Source organism: Furipterus horrens, unplaced genomic scaffold (assembly GCF_987537825.1).
Source record: "Furipterus horrens unplaced genomic scaffold, mFurHor1.1.pri manual_scaffold_6, whole genome shotgun sequence".
NCBI classification, from domain to species: domain Eukaryota; kingdom Metazoa; phylum Chordata; class Mammalia; order Chiroptera; family Furipteridae; genus Furipterus; species Furipterus horrens.
Window position 1 is genome coordinate 101,997,546 of NW_028327176.1, and position 18,117 is coordinate 102,015,662.

Sequence of the window (18,117 nt, forward strand, 5' to 3'; positions counted from 1 at the left end):
CCAAACTCTAATCTTGAACCCCACCCCCACCCAGACAACCCATCCTCCATTCTGCCATCAGACTTTCTTTATAAAAGTTAAAAATCTCATCACTTCCTTCTCTGGCCTGAAATCCTGCCAGGTTTCTCCATATGTTCTAGGTTAAATTCAGATAACAGCATAAACAAAGTCCCTTGTATCTTCTCTGAACTTGCCTGTCCACCATTTCCCGCCCTACTTCTGGCCACCAGCAACTACTTTAGTAATAATTTTAGCAATTGCTGATGTGTAGGGGGTGCTTCCTCAGTCATGGTGTTAAGTGACTTACATGGACTTTTTTTTCATCCAGGCCTCACAGGGATTTTGTAAATGGACTGCTGTTACTTCCCCATTTTACACTCTTGCCGAAGGGGACCAGGCTGGGGTGCTGACACAGGCAGGCTCTGCGCTCTACACCTGTGTCCCCTCCACCTGTGCTGCCACGCGCTTCCACACCCCTGTACTTTACACACTGCCCGAAACTCCCTTGCCTCTCTAGTCTCATGACAAATTTTGCCTCTTTTCTCCAGACTTTGGCAAGCAGCCCCACGCTCTAGGCAGAATTGCCCCTCCTTTTGCCATAATCATAAAGTCTGTTTTATACACACATCTAGTTAGCACTAATCTTAAACCACTGCTACATGTCAGCTCATTTCTCACCCCCACCTTAACTCTGAAGGAAACTAAAAGACAAAGAAACTGAAGGTGCCATGTACCAAGGGCTGAACCTTGGGGAAGGTTCCATTCTCTATAAATATTTGAATGCAAGGATGGGAGAGATGATCAGTGGCACTAGAGGGGCCTCTCTCTCCCCTTTCTCACCTTTCACAACAGCTATTGTCAGAAGGGTGGGATCAGAATTGATGAGCAGGGCTGAAGGGAGTGGGTGGAGCAGGCCAGCATGGAGAACACCTGCCCAAGGCCTGAGTTAAAAGCATTGCAAAAGAGATGGTCCTACTCCTTGGATTAGGAAAGATGATGAGGTAGACATGGACTTGAAGACCAGTTTGGACCTAGTATTTACAAGCCTGCCCTTTCATTCGTTCTTAAAAGACAGTGCTCTCTCTGCCTTTGAAATTATTCTACCTCATTCTTATGTGTTGCTCTTTACCTGTAAACCTCACAAGGTATTAGTTGAAAATAAAGAGCAAACACACACATACACACACACAAAAATAAAAGCAACAAGCACACACAAGAAACAACACATATACGGTCATTTGCTCTAAATTTGTTTTTCAAATAATTATAGTTGGTAAATGGCCTGTTACACCTACTATATTAGTATGTAGAACTTAATGAGAAAAACCCACATAGGTAAAAATTATCATCAGTGGGAATTGCTTTAGTCCTTAAATTCTGAGATACAAGAGAGCTTTTAGGGATTTAAGGTAAAACTGATTTTCCTAGAGAACAACTCTGTGAAATCTCTACCATTAGACTGGGACCCTCTGTTGGCATGAGAAGAGAACGGCTGCAGGAATCAAAACATCTGCCCGTCAAAGCCGTGGTCCAGTACAGGGACCCAGTGGTCACCCCCCTCAGTGGACCCCAGAAACTTCCTCTCATCCCTAGATTAAGAAATAATAATGATGATACAATAAAATTAAGTAACAGCCTGATAAATAAAATTTTTCCACATTTTTCTTAATATCTCAGACTAATACTGTTTGGCGTCACAATAGGGTTTAATATAATAATAAAAAAGACAAATCCAGGGATACTCTTTCTAATAATATTCCTTAAAGTAGCATCCTATAATCTAGATTCTTTTGGACCATTGGAATTTTCCCAGTAAATCCTGGCCTAAGGAAAAAGAGGAAAAGTGTATAAATATAAAAATATACTAAAGAGAAAAGTGTGTTTACAATCAAACATTAACAGCAGTGAAGAGGCAAATAAGTGAATAATTGTGTCCATGAGAGATGCTGTGTCCATCTTCATACCTCTTGATGGATTTCCAGCACAGCAGAGGACTCTCTGACGGTGCTTATGGTGTGCAGCCTAGACATAGGAGAAAAATGCAATTTAATACGCATTATATACATGCACACACACATAGGTATATCATGTCAAAAGTGACCATGAAAATTTTATGCACCAGAGTCGAATTAAAATGATGAAAAGTAGTAATTCAATTTAGAATTTTCAAAGTTAAGAAGTAAGAAGTTCCTTTGGAAGAGCTTTCCAAAAAAATGCCACTTGTTCCTGGCACAGTTTCTGTGCCCTAGTGATTTTGCTGTCCTCCAGGAAAAAATTCACTGCATACCTATCTACCACTCAGTTGGGCCCTGGGACTCACCTATGAAAAGAGCATTCTTTTGCAAAGACAGCATTAACACTAAGGTGGTGAGGGGAAACCTGCTTACAATAGCAATGTGGACTTCAGAGTTTTGTTTTTTATTCTTTATCTTTACTAAAATCCTAATAATGTAAAATGTTTTCATTCTTCATCATATACCCTGTGTCTTTTGCACTTTTATGTTCCATCTAAGATTGGCCTAGCATCTGCGGTCTGGGTCACCTGCCACCGACAGTCGGTGACCATTGCTGTCTATGCAGGCAGGTGAAAGGCCTCTGACTCCGTGAACTCCGCTAATGTTTTTCTTTCCCAGGCTCTGGGTCACTGGCTTTTGATGATGCCTGTAAATGAGAATTATCTGGAGAGTTAAACAATCAAACAACTAAAGCTTAGTTCCAATCAAGACCAATTAAAACCAAATCCCTGCAAGTGAGGTCCATGCAGCCGTAGTTCTTCCATTTCCCAGGTGTCTCTTACAGAGAGCAAGGTGGAGAAAAACTATTTACGAAATACAGGAGACTAAACCTGAATACCCTGGGTCAGGGAGGTGAATTATAACATTTCAAAAATGGCTCTTGACCATATTTTTTAAATTTATCAGCCTCTACAAAATCTTAAGAGTCTCAATGTGGGGCGGTGGTGGGAAGGGGTAAGTTAAGTTTTAATGAACTATTACAGTTACTCAAAACTTATTTCCACAATCTCATATTCAGCACATTAGCTCTTTTATTTGAAGTCAAACTATTTCCCAGGAGGGTCTTCTATTAAAAGCAAATACATTTCCAAGCTCAGAAAAGGAAAGAATACAGATACTAATTAATTCAGAGTAATTTGACTTAATTGTTTTGGTAAAACATTCCCCATTCTAAACTGGCTCTATCCCATTTCATCTCACTCTACAGGCCTCCACATTACCTACTCTCTTAGCTTCTTACTAACAACAAAGATAAACAAGATTTTTTTTGTTTTGTTTTGTTTTCTTTAAGAAGTTATAAAGAAACCTCTCATGGCCAGTTCTCACCCTTCTGCTCGGGTCTGAAACAGATCCTTCTAAAATCTACAGCTCCTCATACCTCTTTAGCATTCTTCCCCTGAAGATGCTCCACCCTCCCCAGAATCTAAGGGCTCCTGTTCACTTCAGCATGACTGCCTGCCGTGCCCACGGAGAACTGGAACTCTGCAGTGAGGAAACAGCTTTTGCCTTCCTCCAGCAAAGCAACGGCCATATTTCATATAAATGGCTAATGGGAGCAGGTGAACTGAACTGTCTCTTTCCTGGTGATTTCTCCAAAGGTTTACAGCCTTAAGTCACTTTCTTCCACATAAATTTCTCTCTTTTCATCGTTGAGTGCTGAATATTTACGCACCGCTCCCATTCGTGAGTGAGTGTGCAGAACACAGAGTCAGTCTGAGGCAAAATCAGAGGTGGGTGAAATTTGCTTTCAGCTATTGCTGTCAAATTCCCATCTCCTTCAGAGGAAGAAGTGCCTCATTATTTTCTCTAGTAACTGCTCTATTAAAAGTATTCTCTCTACCTGTATTCATAATAGAGTATTAATAGTTGATAAGGGCAAAGTGTTACTACTTCCAAAATAGATGCATTTTGGTTCAGCATTTGATTTTTTTCAATTCAACAGAGAAGTTATTAACCACCAACAATGTATGTGGCAGGTGGGGGCAGGGCGGTGGGGTGGGGGACGGGGGTCACCTAGCCCTTTCACACATGCATTTTGTGTAATTCTTATAATTTTGGAAAACGAGTAGGGCCATCAGCTCATCTTAATCCTGGGCTCTAAGTAGTTAATTTGTCCCAAAATATATAGAGCTATTGTAAATAACAAAATCAATCTTAAATGCTGGTCTTCTACCTCCAAATTGTGGTTCTTCCCCTGTCCCATAGCAACAATGACAACACCACCTTTTATTTGTGCTACTGTTTTATCTTTTTCATTCGGGCCTGTACCTACATGGTGAGGAAAGAAAAGGTCAAAAGATTGGTCATTTAAGCACAGTGAAAGGACAAGATAAAAACCCACATCTTCTCACGGCTAGTTATGCCTTGTCTCCCTCCTCTGTTTTCTACTTACTTGTGGAAAATGGTTTTGAAAAATAACTAGACCTCAAGTGAGTAGGAAGAAAGTGGGCTCAGATAATCTGGGGCCTTCTCAACAGCCCTCATCTCAGGACACGAATCCAGGTACCTGCCCCATGTTCCACTGCTGAGACTGGCCCTGAGTGGATGCAGAAGACCACCCTAGTCCTCAGCTCTTTACTTGCCCTGGGTCTTTAAGAAAAATGGTGCTGGATCCCCAGATTCATTCGTTCATTGTGTAGTAGACACAGCAAAAATGAGTGAGAAAGAGTTTAGAAACCCAATAGACCTGAATTTAAATACCTGCTCCACTACTTTCTGGCTGTGTAAACATGGGCAGCTCACATAACCTCAACCGTACTTGAATCTCAGTCTCTTTACCTGACAAAGACTAAAGAAGGAATAACATAGGGCTCTTGTAAAAATGAAATAAAGAACCTGGCAGAGAGTAAAGATGTCATCTCCCTCTTTCCTATTTTGCCTGCCCAAATCATATATTCTCAGCTAATAGTGGAAATGACCCAAACAAGAGAATCATTTCTGTTGTGAGAACTTAATTTTGGATCAATGCCAGGCGAAATAGTAATCTTGAAGTTACATGGGTTTGGTCTCAGATAAGGAAGAGTGATACATAATGGTTGTTCAAATGAACATAGCTTCATATCTTAGTTGCTCTACAATCAAAAACAGAATAATGTAAAGGGATTGAGCAGTACAAATTGGTGGTTACAGAACGGTCACAGAGGTGTAGATTACAGCACAGGGAATATCGTGATAACTATGTATGGGGCCAGGTGAGTACTTAAACATCGGGGCACTACTCTGTAAAGTACATGATTTTCTAACCACTATGCTGTACATCTGAAACTAACACAGAATAATATTGACTGTAAGCCATAATTTACAAATGAATACATAAAAAGTCTTAAAAAACAGAATTACTTTTCTCACTCTCCACTCATGTCATCATCCCCTACACATCTCAGTACTTGACGTCGGGAACAGAAAATAAAGCCCTCCTTACACTCCTCCTAAATGATAAGGATGAACCCTAAGAAGACAGCATATTAGAGTGGCTGGTACCCCAAGTGATTCTGATTCTGAAACAAAAGAGTGTCACTCATTTCTGCCTTCTGAAATTTTACCTGAAGTCTTCCAAAGATTTCTTCTTGGTTGCTCTCAAACCACCACTCTGGCAACAGGCAAATTTGCAATCAATGACCTGGTAAATGATGGGATTGTACATTGCTGCTGATTTTGCAAGTAGGGTTGGCACCACAGAGAGTTGTATGGGGATGGAGTCTGGCCTTCCAAAGGCAGACCACACAGAGACCACTGCATAGGGAATCCAAGCAATCAGGAAGCCAGCACAAATTAACATTGCCACCTGGTGGGAGAAAGCAACAGAGAACAACATCAAGACACCTGGTGGAAATGATGGGCATGAGGGAAAGGCGGGTAGCCTATTCACACCCAAGAAAATCTATTATCTTTCTTTTTTTTTTTTTTTTTTTGTCTGTAGGAATCATTTCATATGAAATTTTGAAATGTGAGGCCAGAAGAAGTTATTTTTATTTTTATCCCACTTACCACATCTCAGTTTTCATTTATTCTCTGCTCCAGAATTTGAATGTATCCAAAGGCCAAAAGTTTAACCCTATAAACACTGTCAGATTGTACCTACATTGGGCAGGAAATCATGCTTAAGAGATATCAGTGCTCCTGCAATTTCCAGACTTCTCAGCCTGCATTCATTTAAAAATTAGATGGAAAATATGTTCACCTTGATGAAATTTTAAACCACTCAGATTAGCCTCAGGAAACTTAGAAACTCTGCCCTTGTTTGAAATTCTAATATGAATCTTTTTCAGAGATTTCTATTAAATATTATTTCTTTTGGCTCAAGTTTTTATTCAGTTCAGGATCAGATAATTGAAATTCACTAGCTACAGAGGAGAATAGAATCCACTGAGCATTAACCAAAGTGACACAGTTGTATGGAACAAGACTTTTCCAGAAAGCACTTTTCTCTTATAAAATTTTATTAATTTTAGAGGCCTCTTAACTTTCACACCAACAAATAATTAGAAATAGGGCTCAAAACATCCTTACTAGTTTCTCATCATCCGCAATTCAGTCCCTTTAGTCATATATCTTGACTAGTGCCCTGTAACTACCTACCTGACCATACACATCATCGCACTTTCATTCAACAAACCCTTCTTTGGAAAGCGCTTTGTGCAAGACTCTAGCAAGCGCTGTGAGCGGTACCAGTACAGCCTGTGCCTAATTGTATCCCTTCAGAACACAAATAACTGTAGTACCAGACTAAACAGGATTTAAGTGACATGACAGGACAAAATTACAGTTGCATGAGGGATGTAGCATATAACATGCACATTGGCAAGTGGAAATAAAGGGAATAGTAGTGAGACCAGCATGAGCAAAAGCATAGACAGATATGTGTGAGGTTCGTATAGGAACTTACGAGCAATTTACTTTGGTGTATGAGAAAGCAATAAAGGAAGATAAAGCTGGGAGAAAAGATAACATCTATGTATTCAGCGTTTTCTATAACAAATAACTGAGCTTGCACTGAATTCCCTATGCTTTGAGGCACTGGTAAGTTTTTGAGCAGGAGACATAGTGAGAGCCATTCGTAGGAAGATTAACCTGTAAAATGAAATGGAGGAGGTGGAAACCAGGAGGTAGAGAGGTCACTGTTTGTCCTCCAGTTAACAAGTATTACTGAGCATCTCCTATACGTTTTGTGTTGAGGATAAAGCAATGAATGAAACGGGTACAATCTCTGCCCACATAGAATTTTTACCCTTAAAAGGTTATTTAGGCAACAGTCTATACAAGAATAAAAGGGGTCTTAGTCAGAGTACTAATACTTGCAAATGAAGTCCACGCTTTGGTTATAATTTTAAACTTGAACTATTTCAGGTCCTAGTTGAGAGAAAGCACACTAACTTCAAAGTAATTGTTATCCACAAGAATATTTTTCTCTAAGGTAAATACTGTAAGTCCTCACATAACACCATCAATAGGTTCTGCAACTAAGTGAAACAACTTATAACAAAATCAATTTTACTATGGACTAATTGATCTAAATAAGTTATGTTCACATGGCATCTCATCAACATGATAACAAAATGACATTGAATAAAAGAGCATTCATTATTCAAGGACCTGCTCTAATGACACTATATTCAAATGAGTCCTCTGTGTAGTGGACACCTAGTTTTGTTGTTTGGGTTGATGTTCCTCTTCTCAATATATCCTGTATCTTAGCATTGCCAGCCTCTCTTCCTACTCTGGGCTGTTTTGTGGACTTGGCATCACAGCCATTACATGACCAGAGGACGCATGCCCCTGGCTACAGTAGTAGGAACAGGGACGGGCACACGACTAGAAAGAGCCTAATCAGACACAACTTGGGAGTTCTAGGAAACATGGGCCTTCCTTTCACCTTTGAGTTCCCTAAAACCCTGGGAAGGTGTGAGAATGGAGCTATCTGAGACCAGGGAACACTTCTTTCCCCCACTCCCTTATTTAAGAAGTAAAATATAATACTTCCTAGCATCAAGGTCATGACAAACTGGTATGAAGGATCAATGGTGAATAATGAGACACAAAATGTTTTATTAATAAAGTTAAAGCAATTATATTTGTGAATTCTTTATTATTTTAGAAATCCAGTTGAATTAAGATTTTCCTACAGCAAAATCATGTGTGTGCCTATGCATTTCAATATGCTTTTGTGGGAACAGAGTATTATATGCAGGGAATGATCCATACCCTTCAGTCTACTTGAACTGTGAACAGCCTGTCAGTAGTTTGTGTGTGCCCTGGGAATCCCACATGTGTGCGATTGCTAAGAAGGAGCATGGAAAACTACCCTTATATTTCAGGTTCTAAAATTCCACCCAATAAGTTCAAGGCTCATCTCTAAACTTTAACTGCAGCAGGAAAAAACAAACAAATAACCACCACCCTCAACAATATTAATTTAACTCAATTTTACAAGTAGAAAATCTAGCCCCAGGGAGATGAATCAAATTAGCCCTGATCTCCTGCATGTCCTGAAACTCAGCCCTTATGGTCCTGCTGCCTCGCTTTAAGGTCCTGAGCCAAAATTCCCACCTGTGCTTCCGCACACGCACAGGTCTCCCACTTGCTTGTTCTCCATATTTTTGCTGAAGCTTACCCAGAAGAGACTGCATTTGGTTTGGTCTGTGTGAATTTTGTTTGTAAAAGGAATGGAGACCTCTATGCTTACACTAAGAATATTTTTTCTCAACCCCTAAATAAACAGTAACTACATAAATAAAGCTTGCTTTCACAGATGTCTGGGAACTTAACATAGCTCCATTATTTCTCCTTTGGTGAGTCATATGATGATTTCACATTATCTTAAAGGCTATTTTCTGTGTTGCTGCCAAAGTCATTGACAAAGAAGAAAATAGATTAGCACTTAGTTCATAATATTTTTCACATTTTATATGTTTTCTACTGTTGGGGAAGTGTGCAATGGACATTAGAAAGGACTTAAAACATTTACATTATGATATTGTTTTTAAAGAGACAGGAGAATTAAATATACTATAGTTTTTAAACAGAGCAAATAATTCAGTGTGGTTTTTCTCAGATTAGAATAAAGCTAAATAGTTTATTTTTTTAATTTTATTTTATTGGTTATGCTATTACAATTGTCGCAATTTTTCCCCTATGCCTCTTTTCACCCAGTACCACCCATTCCCTCAGGCTGTCCTTCGACCACTGTTCCTGTCCGTGGGTCATACATACAAGTTCTTTGGCTACTCCATTTCCTATGCTGTACTTTACATGCCCATGACTACTCTGTAACTACCTATTTGTATTTCTTAATCCCTTCACCTCTTCACCCATTCCCCTACATCTTCCTCTTACTGGCAACCATCAAAATGCTCTCTGTATCCATAATTCTGTCTCTGTTCTTGTTTGCTTAGTGTGTTTTTAGATTCAGCTGTTGACGGATATGTATTTAATGCCATTTTATTGTTCATAGTTTTTTATCTTCTTTTTCTTAAATAAGTCCTTTAAAGGTTTCATATATTAATGGTTTGGTGATGAATTCCTTTAGGTTTTTTTTTTTTTTTTCCTTGTCTGGGAAGCTCTTTACTTGCCCTTCAATTCTAAATGTTTTTGCTGGGTAGAGCAATCTTGTCTGTAGGTTCCTGCTCTTCATGACTTTGAATATTTCTTGTCAATCCCTCCTAGCCTGCAAAGTTTCTTTTGAGAAATCAGCTGAAGGTCTTATCAGAACTCCCCTGTAGGTAACTAACTTCATTTCTTTTGCTTTTAATATTCTCTCTTTATCTTTAACTTTTGGCATTTTAATTATGATGTGTCTTGGAATGGGCTTCTTTGAATGCATCTTGTTTTGGGACTTTCTGTACTTCCTGGACTTGCATGTCTATTTCCTTCACCAAATAAGGGAAAATTTTCTTTCACTATTTTTTCAAATAGGTTTCCAACTTCTTGCTCCTTCTCTTCTCCTTCTGGTACCCCTATGATGCGAATTTAGAAACTTGAAGTTGTCCCAAAGGCTGCTTACTATCCTCGTTTTTTGTTTGTTTGTTTGTTTGTTTGTTTGTTTTGGGGATTATTTTTCCTTCTTGTTGCTATTATTGGTTTATGTTTTCTTCCTTAAGTTCCAAACCATTGATTTGATTCTTGGCTTCATCCACTCTATTGTTGTTTCTTTGTAAATTGTTCTTTATTTCAATTAGTGCATCCTTCATTTCTGACTGGATCTTTTCCATGTTGTTGAGATTCCCCACTAAGTTCCATGAGCACCTTTATAACCAGTGTTTTGAACACTGCATCTGATAGATTACTTATCTCCATTTTGTTTAGTTCATTTTCTAGAGTTTTGTTATGTTCTTTCATTTGGGCCATGTGTCTTTGTCTCCTCATTTTGGGAGCCTCCCTGTGTTTGTTTCTATATATTATGTAGTAGGTGTCCTGTAGAGTCCAGTGACATAGCCTCTCCTATCACCAAAGCTATATACTCCAGGTATGCCCTTTGTATGGGCTGAGTACACCCTCCTCTTGTAATTGAAACTGGGTTGCTGTTGGCAGGTTAATGGAAAGGATTTACCAAGGCCAGTCAGCTGCAAGGATTGACTGTGAACACAGACTACCAACCCCTGCCCTCCGTGTAGAATCAGCTGTGCAGGGGCAGGGTCCTAGTACACCAATGTAGTCTGTACTGTCCACTGGGTGCACAATCCCTTGGGTTTCCCAGGTGATGCAGGCTAATGTCAGCCCTGACCTTTGTTTTGCCCAGGGCCACCCTGCCTGAGCTATAAAACAATCTGAGATAGCTGCTACTTATGCTAGGCTTGGGGATTCACAGTCAAAGCCAAGCTGTGAATCAAGGCTTGATGCTGCTAGTGCTAGGCCTAGGGCCACTTAGCAAGAAATATGGGGGTTGGGGACTCACTGAGGCCAGCTATTGCTTGTTTGAAAGGATTTAGGAAGTTGTGAAACATGAGCCAAGACCAGCCATTCATATGGAAAAACCACTGTCAACAGATCTTAGTTTGGTGGAACAGAACCTCAGGAGATCTCCAGGGCACATCAAACAGTGTTAGCCAGGTTAATGGAGTCTCAGATATGGTACCCACCCACCAGCTCTGTGGCTCTGTGGGGCGAGGGTTCAGAAAAGAAACAATGGTCTTGCCCACCTATTTGTCTTTGAGAAAGCTGTCCCCCAGCTCTCCCTTTGATGTCAGGTACTTCAGTTCCTCCCTGTATGCCACTGGTACCTTTCAAGTGCTACTCCAGTGCTAGAGCTCAGAGGGGATGAGTTTGAGTAAGTCATTCTTTAAGAGGAACTTCTTGGGACTCCAGAAGTTTCTTTCAACAACTCAATCCCCACTGATTTTTGCAGTTATGGGGACTTATCTTCCTGGCACTGGAACACTGGGCTGGGGTGACTGGCTTGGGACTAGGACTCCTCACTCCTGAGATAGCCCTCCCCAATTTTTATCTACCACATGTAGATATGGAACCAGCCCGTTCCACATCATTACCCCTCCCACCAGTCTAGATAGATGTGGTTTCATTAATTCTTCAGTTGTCAAACTTTCATTCAACTCAATTTCTGACAGTTCTAAGTGATGGTTTTTCTATAATTTAGTTGTAATTTTGATGTGGTTGTGTGAGGAGGTGAGTCATGCTTACCTATGTTACCATCTTGACCAAAAGTTCAAAGTCAAACACTTTAAATTGAGTGACTAGAAAGCAAGTTTAAAACAGAAAGAGTGATAAAATCCTAGATATAAAATGTATTGAGGAATATTATGCATATTCTTGAAGTAAATACAAAGTTAAAATGAGGCACATTTATTTTAATCTTCTACTGTGAAAATATATTCCTTTAAACATTAAAACTATTTTAAGATACACGCTACAAAAAATTCCCAAAACTTTCATGTTTCACTCAGTTTTCCCATAAATTTCTACTCAGCTTAGAGCTTATTTGATCATTTCCTCAGCATGTTCTTCATTTTCCTCATTTCTGCATCCTCATTTTCATTTTCCAGGATTTCTCTCCCAGATATTTTTCAATCAGTTCTAACACAGTCACTTGTACCTATCTAATTTTTCCAAGTTTTTAATTACTTCACTTTTATCATTGCCTTTTGGGTCACTGGAAAAGCAGTAAAACTTTAAATTCTTAAATTAGGCAGTTTTGTGGGAGGAAATCCACAGAATACTTGTTTAGCTGTTATATACAAAAGAATCACTTATATTAGCAACTAGGTTCATTTCAAATAGATCTTGTTGCAGAGGACCAAGGGATATCTCCATGTTAAAGTTATAGTTCAGGCTGTATCAAGTGTCACATAACATTGTTCATATTGATCAAGTACAGTAAATTAACCAAGTAAAGCAATAATAGAATAGTAAATTCTCCAAGGTATAAAAGGCTTTGTCTTGGGACCCAATATACCTGAACCATGCTGGCAGATAGGATTTCCAATAAGGGAGGTCCTGTCTTCTCTGTGTTCTAGGGTTATGTAGAATTGTGGGACAGTCACTGATATGGAGATACTCTGGAGGTTGGATTCTGATCATGGTTCAGCTCCACCAACCAATGTGAATGAGACAGAACCCCTGACTCTCTAATAACCAGCATTTCAGCTCCTGATACCAGGTTCTTTGCCCAGATATGAATAAAACTCAGTCAACATTTAAAGCTTCACGCTGCCTTGAACAATGAAATAGATGAGAAGAAGACATGGAATTGATGTGGAAGTGCAGACTTAACAGGAGCACCAAAGAGATGGAATAAATTCCCTACTAACAGCAAGATTGAATCACATTACAGAAGCAGCTAGATTACTGATGAGAAATACATTTTAGTGTCTGAGATGAGATAAGGTCACAAGAAGAGAGATCACCACACCTGCACATTGAGAGAATGGGGAGGGGAGAATCCCTGCTTGCTTCAGGAAAGCATATAATTGACAGGAACACAGGAATAATAATATTTAGTTTTCTCTCTTGGGTCTAGCTAGTAAGTTTATAGATTTCCTCCCAACCAGAGGGAAAATGATATTAAAAGATAGTAATGCAATAGTAAAGGCCAATTATAAGACTACTACCTCCCACACAGTGGGCAGCCTATCATTGAGTTATACAACCAATCACCTGGAGGAAGGCAGAGAACTTAACAATCATGACTTATCTCCTTTGGCCCCCAATTTCCTTGTCTATATAAAAGCAAGGGTGGTGATATTAATCTTTCATACCATCTTTAAGAAATTAAGTAATTAACAATTCTAAGAAAATCTAGTTTGAGTTTCTTCCTTCTTTCTATGTTATCAGCAGAATGCAACTAAAGCCAACTGTCCCAGACCCTCATCATACACTTATATAGAAAAAATGTGTGAGAGCTTTGGTGTGTCTGCCATATGTTAGCCTTGGTTGTGATCCAAGCATAAAATATTAATTCAAACTTTTTTAAAAGGAAGAATAATTCTACACTTCCAAGTTGCAATTTTCTCAAATCTTAAAATAACACTACTCTATAAACAAGCAAAATCTGTGTTTGAAAGGAGGGCATGTAAATCAGGTCATGTCATTCATGCATTTGTGTTTTAGAACTTTGGTCTAAAACTGAGCACAATATTACCCAGCTAGGCAGTGGCTGGTATAAAGAATAGAAAATATAAATATATAAGTATCTGGTTCAACAAAACAATGGCGAGTCCACTGTTCATTACTGATGAATCAAGGCCCTTGAGATGAGAGGCCACTGCTACTTAGAGAAAGGCACATACTCAAGTCACATGGACAGGCCAATGGGTTTAAAAATAAGAGCTATTACCTCAGGCCTTTATACAATCTAACCAATCCAGACATTTTCATAGAATGACAAAGTTTTAGAAAGTAACTTTATTATCATTTAATTCCCCTTATATATCTCCTTTCACAGGTGAGAAAACTAAAGCCCAGAGAAGTAAAGTACTTGCCTCAAGGTGAATACATTAACATTCTGAATTGCAAGCAACAAAAATTGACTTTGGCTGAGTGAGACAGAAAAAGAGTGTGTTCGTTAGGATGGAGCCTCACTGGGAATTCTGAACTTAGAATCGAGGCTAAGCAGAAACTACTACTGCTATAGCCATGACCCGAGAAGAGATCTTCCTGCCCCTTTCACTGGTGTCATAGTTCCCGAGACAGGCTGATATGGCTGGAGCCCCGGGTCCTAGCTGTGCTCTAGCTGCAAGGAAATCTTGGAAAGTTAATAGCTGGTATTTTTATATCTTTTAAACTAAGAGGCAAACTTTGTTCCCCCATACTCCCCAGCAAGACACAAAATGTTGGAAATTCCTCAACACAAAAATTCCAGACACAGAAATGGGTTAAGCCACTGGCAGCTAAAATAAATCACAAATGTCACTTATGTGTGAGACTTCTCAGTGGGCTAGTGGCAAAAATAGCCATAGATTAAACAGAATAACGTGGTTGTTAATCCCATGGACCTTATTACTAATAGTAAACCCAGACATTAAGCAAATAATCAAAAGTATGTAATTGTAAATTCATTATATACTGTGACAAGTTCTGAGAAGAAGATGTCATTATAAATTAATTATATATTATTACAAGTGTGTAATTGTAAATTAATTATATATTGTGATAAGTTTTAAGAAGAAGGCAACATTAAAACAATATAATAGAGACTTGAATTCAATTTGGAAATGCTTCCCTGGGAAGTGACATTTAAGCTAAGAAGAAACAAAGAAAATAAATTAATTAATTATATTAAAAAATAAAGCAATACAGTTCAGCTTTTTCACAAACTACCCTTAAAATTCACACAGGGCTGATAATGATGGAGGCATAGGTAGACATACTTCATTTCCTCACAAACCACAAGAAGAGTTACAACTGACCTCAAAACAAAACAAACAAGCAAACAAAAACACTTAGAACTGCCAGAAAAATCAAACTTCATGGAAGTCTGACAACCAAGGATTTAAAGAAGCCATGCCAATCCAAATGAGTAGAAGGGGCAGAGATACAGAGTTGGGGAGGAGTGGTGGTGGAGCAAGTGGTCCCATATTCACGTGTGGTGGATAAAAATCAGGAGGGACACCTTGGGAGCAAGCGATCCCAGCCCCAGGCCAGACCACACAGCCCAGGAAGATAAAGCCCCATAAACTCTGGCTGTAAAAATCAGTGGGGGTTGCAGCAGCAGGAGAAACTGCAGGTTTCTCAGGAGATTCCATTTAAAAGGCCTGCACAAACTTAGGACAGATACAAACCCACCCACTCTGGGATTCACCACCAGGGCAACTGTGGGAGACCAGTATGTATGATACAAAGGGCTGTAGCCACTGTGTCCCAAATACCATGGTGCCAGTCCCACACTCCAGGGGGGTTTAGAAGTTGAATAGGGATGCAATGTACTCTTTAAAGCTAATGAAACCTGCTTGCTTTGTGTAGCCCCAAATTCTTATCAGTAGAATGTGAAAACAAAATGTTTGAGTAAAAAGAGGCATCTGAATTTCTATAATATGCCTTGGTGCCTCACAGTCTTGCTACTTATCTCCCTATGTTGATGTATGCTTTCCCTTTATGCTTACTCCCAACCATTTGGTGGAGGTCTGCAGGCTTACCCTGTGCATTTCTGCACATAGTAAACTCAATAAAAACCCTAACTGAGAAAGGAGTGATTAGTGATCCCCTATGAGATACACTCCTCCTTCTCTCTCCTCAGACAATATGTTTCTGAGTCAGTTCTTTCATCCACACCAAGGGATCTGTGGGACAGAAAACCTCTCAAGTAGCACGGAACTGGGACCAGTGAGAAGGACTCACTGGGGAACTTCACAGGCAATAGATGGAAGGGCAGCAGTCGCATATATGAAATGGGTGAAGTGATTGGAACTAGGACGAGTGCCAGGCAAACCTCCAGAAGCCAGGCAGTGGCAATGTCCCCTCTCACAGCCCTCCCCACAGACAGAGCCACAAAGCACTGAAGCAGGTTGCCCTGCCCTGACAAATACCTAAGTCTCTGCCCCATACAACTTAACAAGTGGGCAAAGACAGGGAACCAAAGAAGCTCTACCTAATACACAGAAACAAACACATGGAGGCTGCCAAATTGAGGGGACAAAGAAATATGACCTGAATGAAAGAACAAAACAAAACTCCAGAGTAAGAACTAAATGAAACAGATAACCAGCCTATCAGATGCAGAGTTCAAAACATGGGTGATCAGGATGCTCAGAGAACTCATTGTGTATGGCAACAATATAAAAAAAAAAAAAAATGAAGGTTACACTAAGTGAAATGAAGAAAAATCCACAGGGGACCAACAATGAAAGGAAGAAAGCTGGGATTCAAATCAATAATGTGGAACATAAGGAATAAATAAACATTCAACCAGAACAGAAGAAATAAAAATTTAGAAAAAACAAGGAGAGTTTAAGAAGACTTTGGGACATCTCCAAAAATGCCAACATCCTCCGTTTCCAGAGGAGAGGAGGAAAAGCAAGAAGTTGAAAACATATTTGAAAAAATAATGAAGGAAAACCTCTCTAATCTGGCAGAGGAAATAGACATACAAGTCCAGGAAGCACAGAGAGTCCCAAACAAGTTGGACCCAAAGAGGAACATACCAAGACACATCACAATTAAAATGCCAAAGTTTAAAAATAAAGAGAGAATCTTAAAGGCAGCAAAAGAAAAGCAGAGAGTTACCTACAAAGGAGTTCCCAAAAGACTATCAGGTGATTTCTTAAATGAAACTTTGCAGGAAAGAAGGGACTGGCAAGAAGTATTCAAAGTGATGAAAAGCAAGGACCTACAGCCAAGATCACTCTATCCAGCAAAGCTATCATTTAGAATGGAAGGGCATTTAAAGTGCTTCCCAGACAAGGTAAAGCTAAAGGAGTTCATCACCATCATGAAATGTTAAAAGAAATTATTTAAGAAAAAAGATCAAAACTATGAACACTAAAAGAAACAACAACAAACTCACAACTATCAACAACTGAATCTAAAACCAAACAAACAAACAAAAAAACTAAGCAAACAACCAGAACAGGAACAGAATCATAGATATGGAGATCATTTGCAGGGTTATCAGCTGGGAAGGGGAAGGGGGAGAATGGAGGAAAAGGTACAAGGATTAAGAAGCATAATTGGTAGGTACAAAATAGACAAGGGGATGTTAAGAAAAGAATAGGAAATGGAGAAGTCAAAGAACTTACATCTACCAACCATGGACATGAACTAAGGAGGGGAGATTGCTGGAGGGAAGGGGGTACTAGGTGGATGGGGGCCAAGGGGAAAAAATTGGGACAACCATAATAGCATAATCAATAAAATATACTTTAAAAAAGAAGTATAAATAGGTAGTTACAGAATAGCCATGGGGGTATAAAATATAGTATAGGAAATGGAGTAGCCAAAGAACTTATATGCATGACCCAAGGACAGGATCAATATTGTGTGTGTGTGTGTGTGTGTGTGTGTGTGTGTGTGTAGGGGGGGGGTTGCCTGAGGGATTGGAGGGTGCTGGATGGAGGGAGCAAAAGGGAAAAATCAGGACGACTGTAATAGCATAATCAATAAAATATAATTTAATAAAAAGAATTCACATGCAGTTGCCTAAATCTGAATCCTCAATGGTAAATAACACACATTAAGCAATAAATGAGAGAAGTAATTTGAGGGAAGCAGACATTTATGTTTATGAGTTTTAAAAAGACTTCAAAATCACAGTGAAAAAAACAAAACAAATGCCTCTTCAGGTATAAAAGGGAAAGCGGTGTTCAAGTCAGGGGTCAAAGGACCACTTAACCTCATCGAGGTAATTTGGCTTAGTTTATTCAATTATGTATTCATTACAGCAGTCTTGATTAACCACCTAACAGGCATAAGGCAATGGGGGGGGGGCGAGGAGAAGCATAAAGCAGCAAACAGTGTCTACTGTCTTGCAAAAAAGAGCAAGAAACATGAGATTCAGTAAAGTAAATATGCCAAAGTGCTCTGATGGCCTACAGAGGGGCTTAAAACTAGACGGGCGAAATCAGAAAGGCTTTGGTGGAAATAGAAAAATTAGAGAAAGCCAGATACTCACAGGATCTGGATGTTAATTATAGGTCTGGAACATTATAAATGATCTAGG

General features: G+C 39.3%; 1 protein-coding gene across 1 annotated transcript in view; it reads right to left on the reverse strand.

The window, feature by feature from the left end:
* Positions 1-1,958: 1,958 nt before the first annotated feature.
* Positions 1,959-18,117, reverse strand: part of OPN5 (opsin 5) — a 31,932-nt gene continuing 15,773 nt past the window's right edge. The window contains exons 5-6 of the mRNA XM_090280466.1: positions 5,558-5,799; positions 1,959-2,022 (exon numbers count right to left, since the gene is read on the reverse strand). Of these exons, the coding sequence (XP_090136592.1) occupies positions 1,959-2,022; positions 5,558-5,799 (306 nt within the window). The remainder of the gene's footprint in view (positions 2,023-5,557; positions 5,800-18,117) is intronic.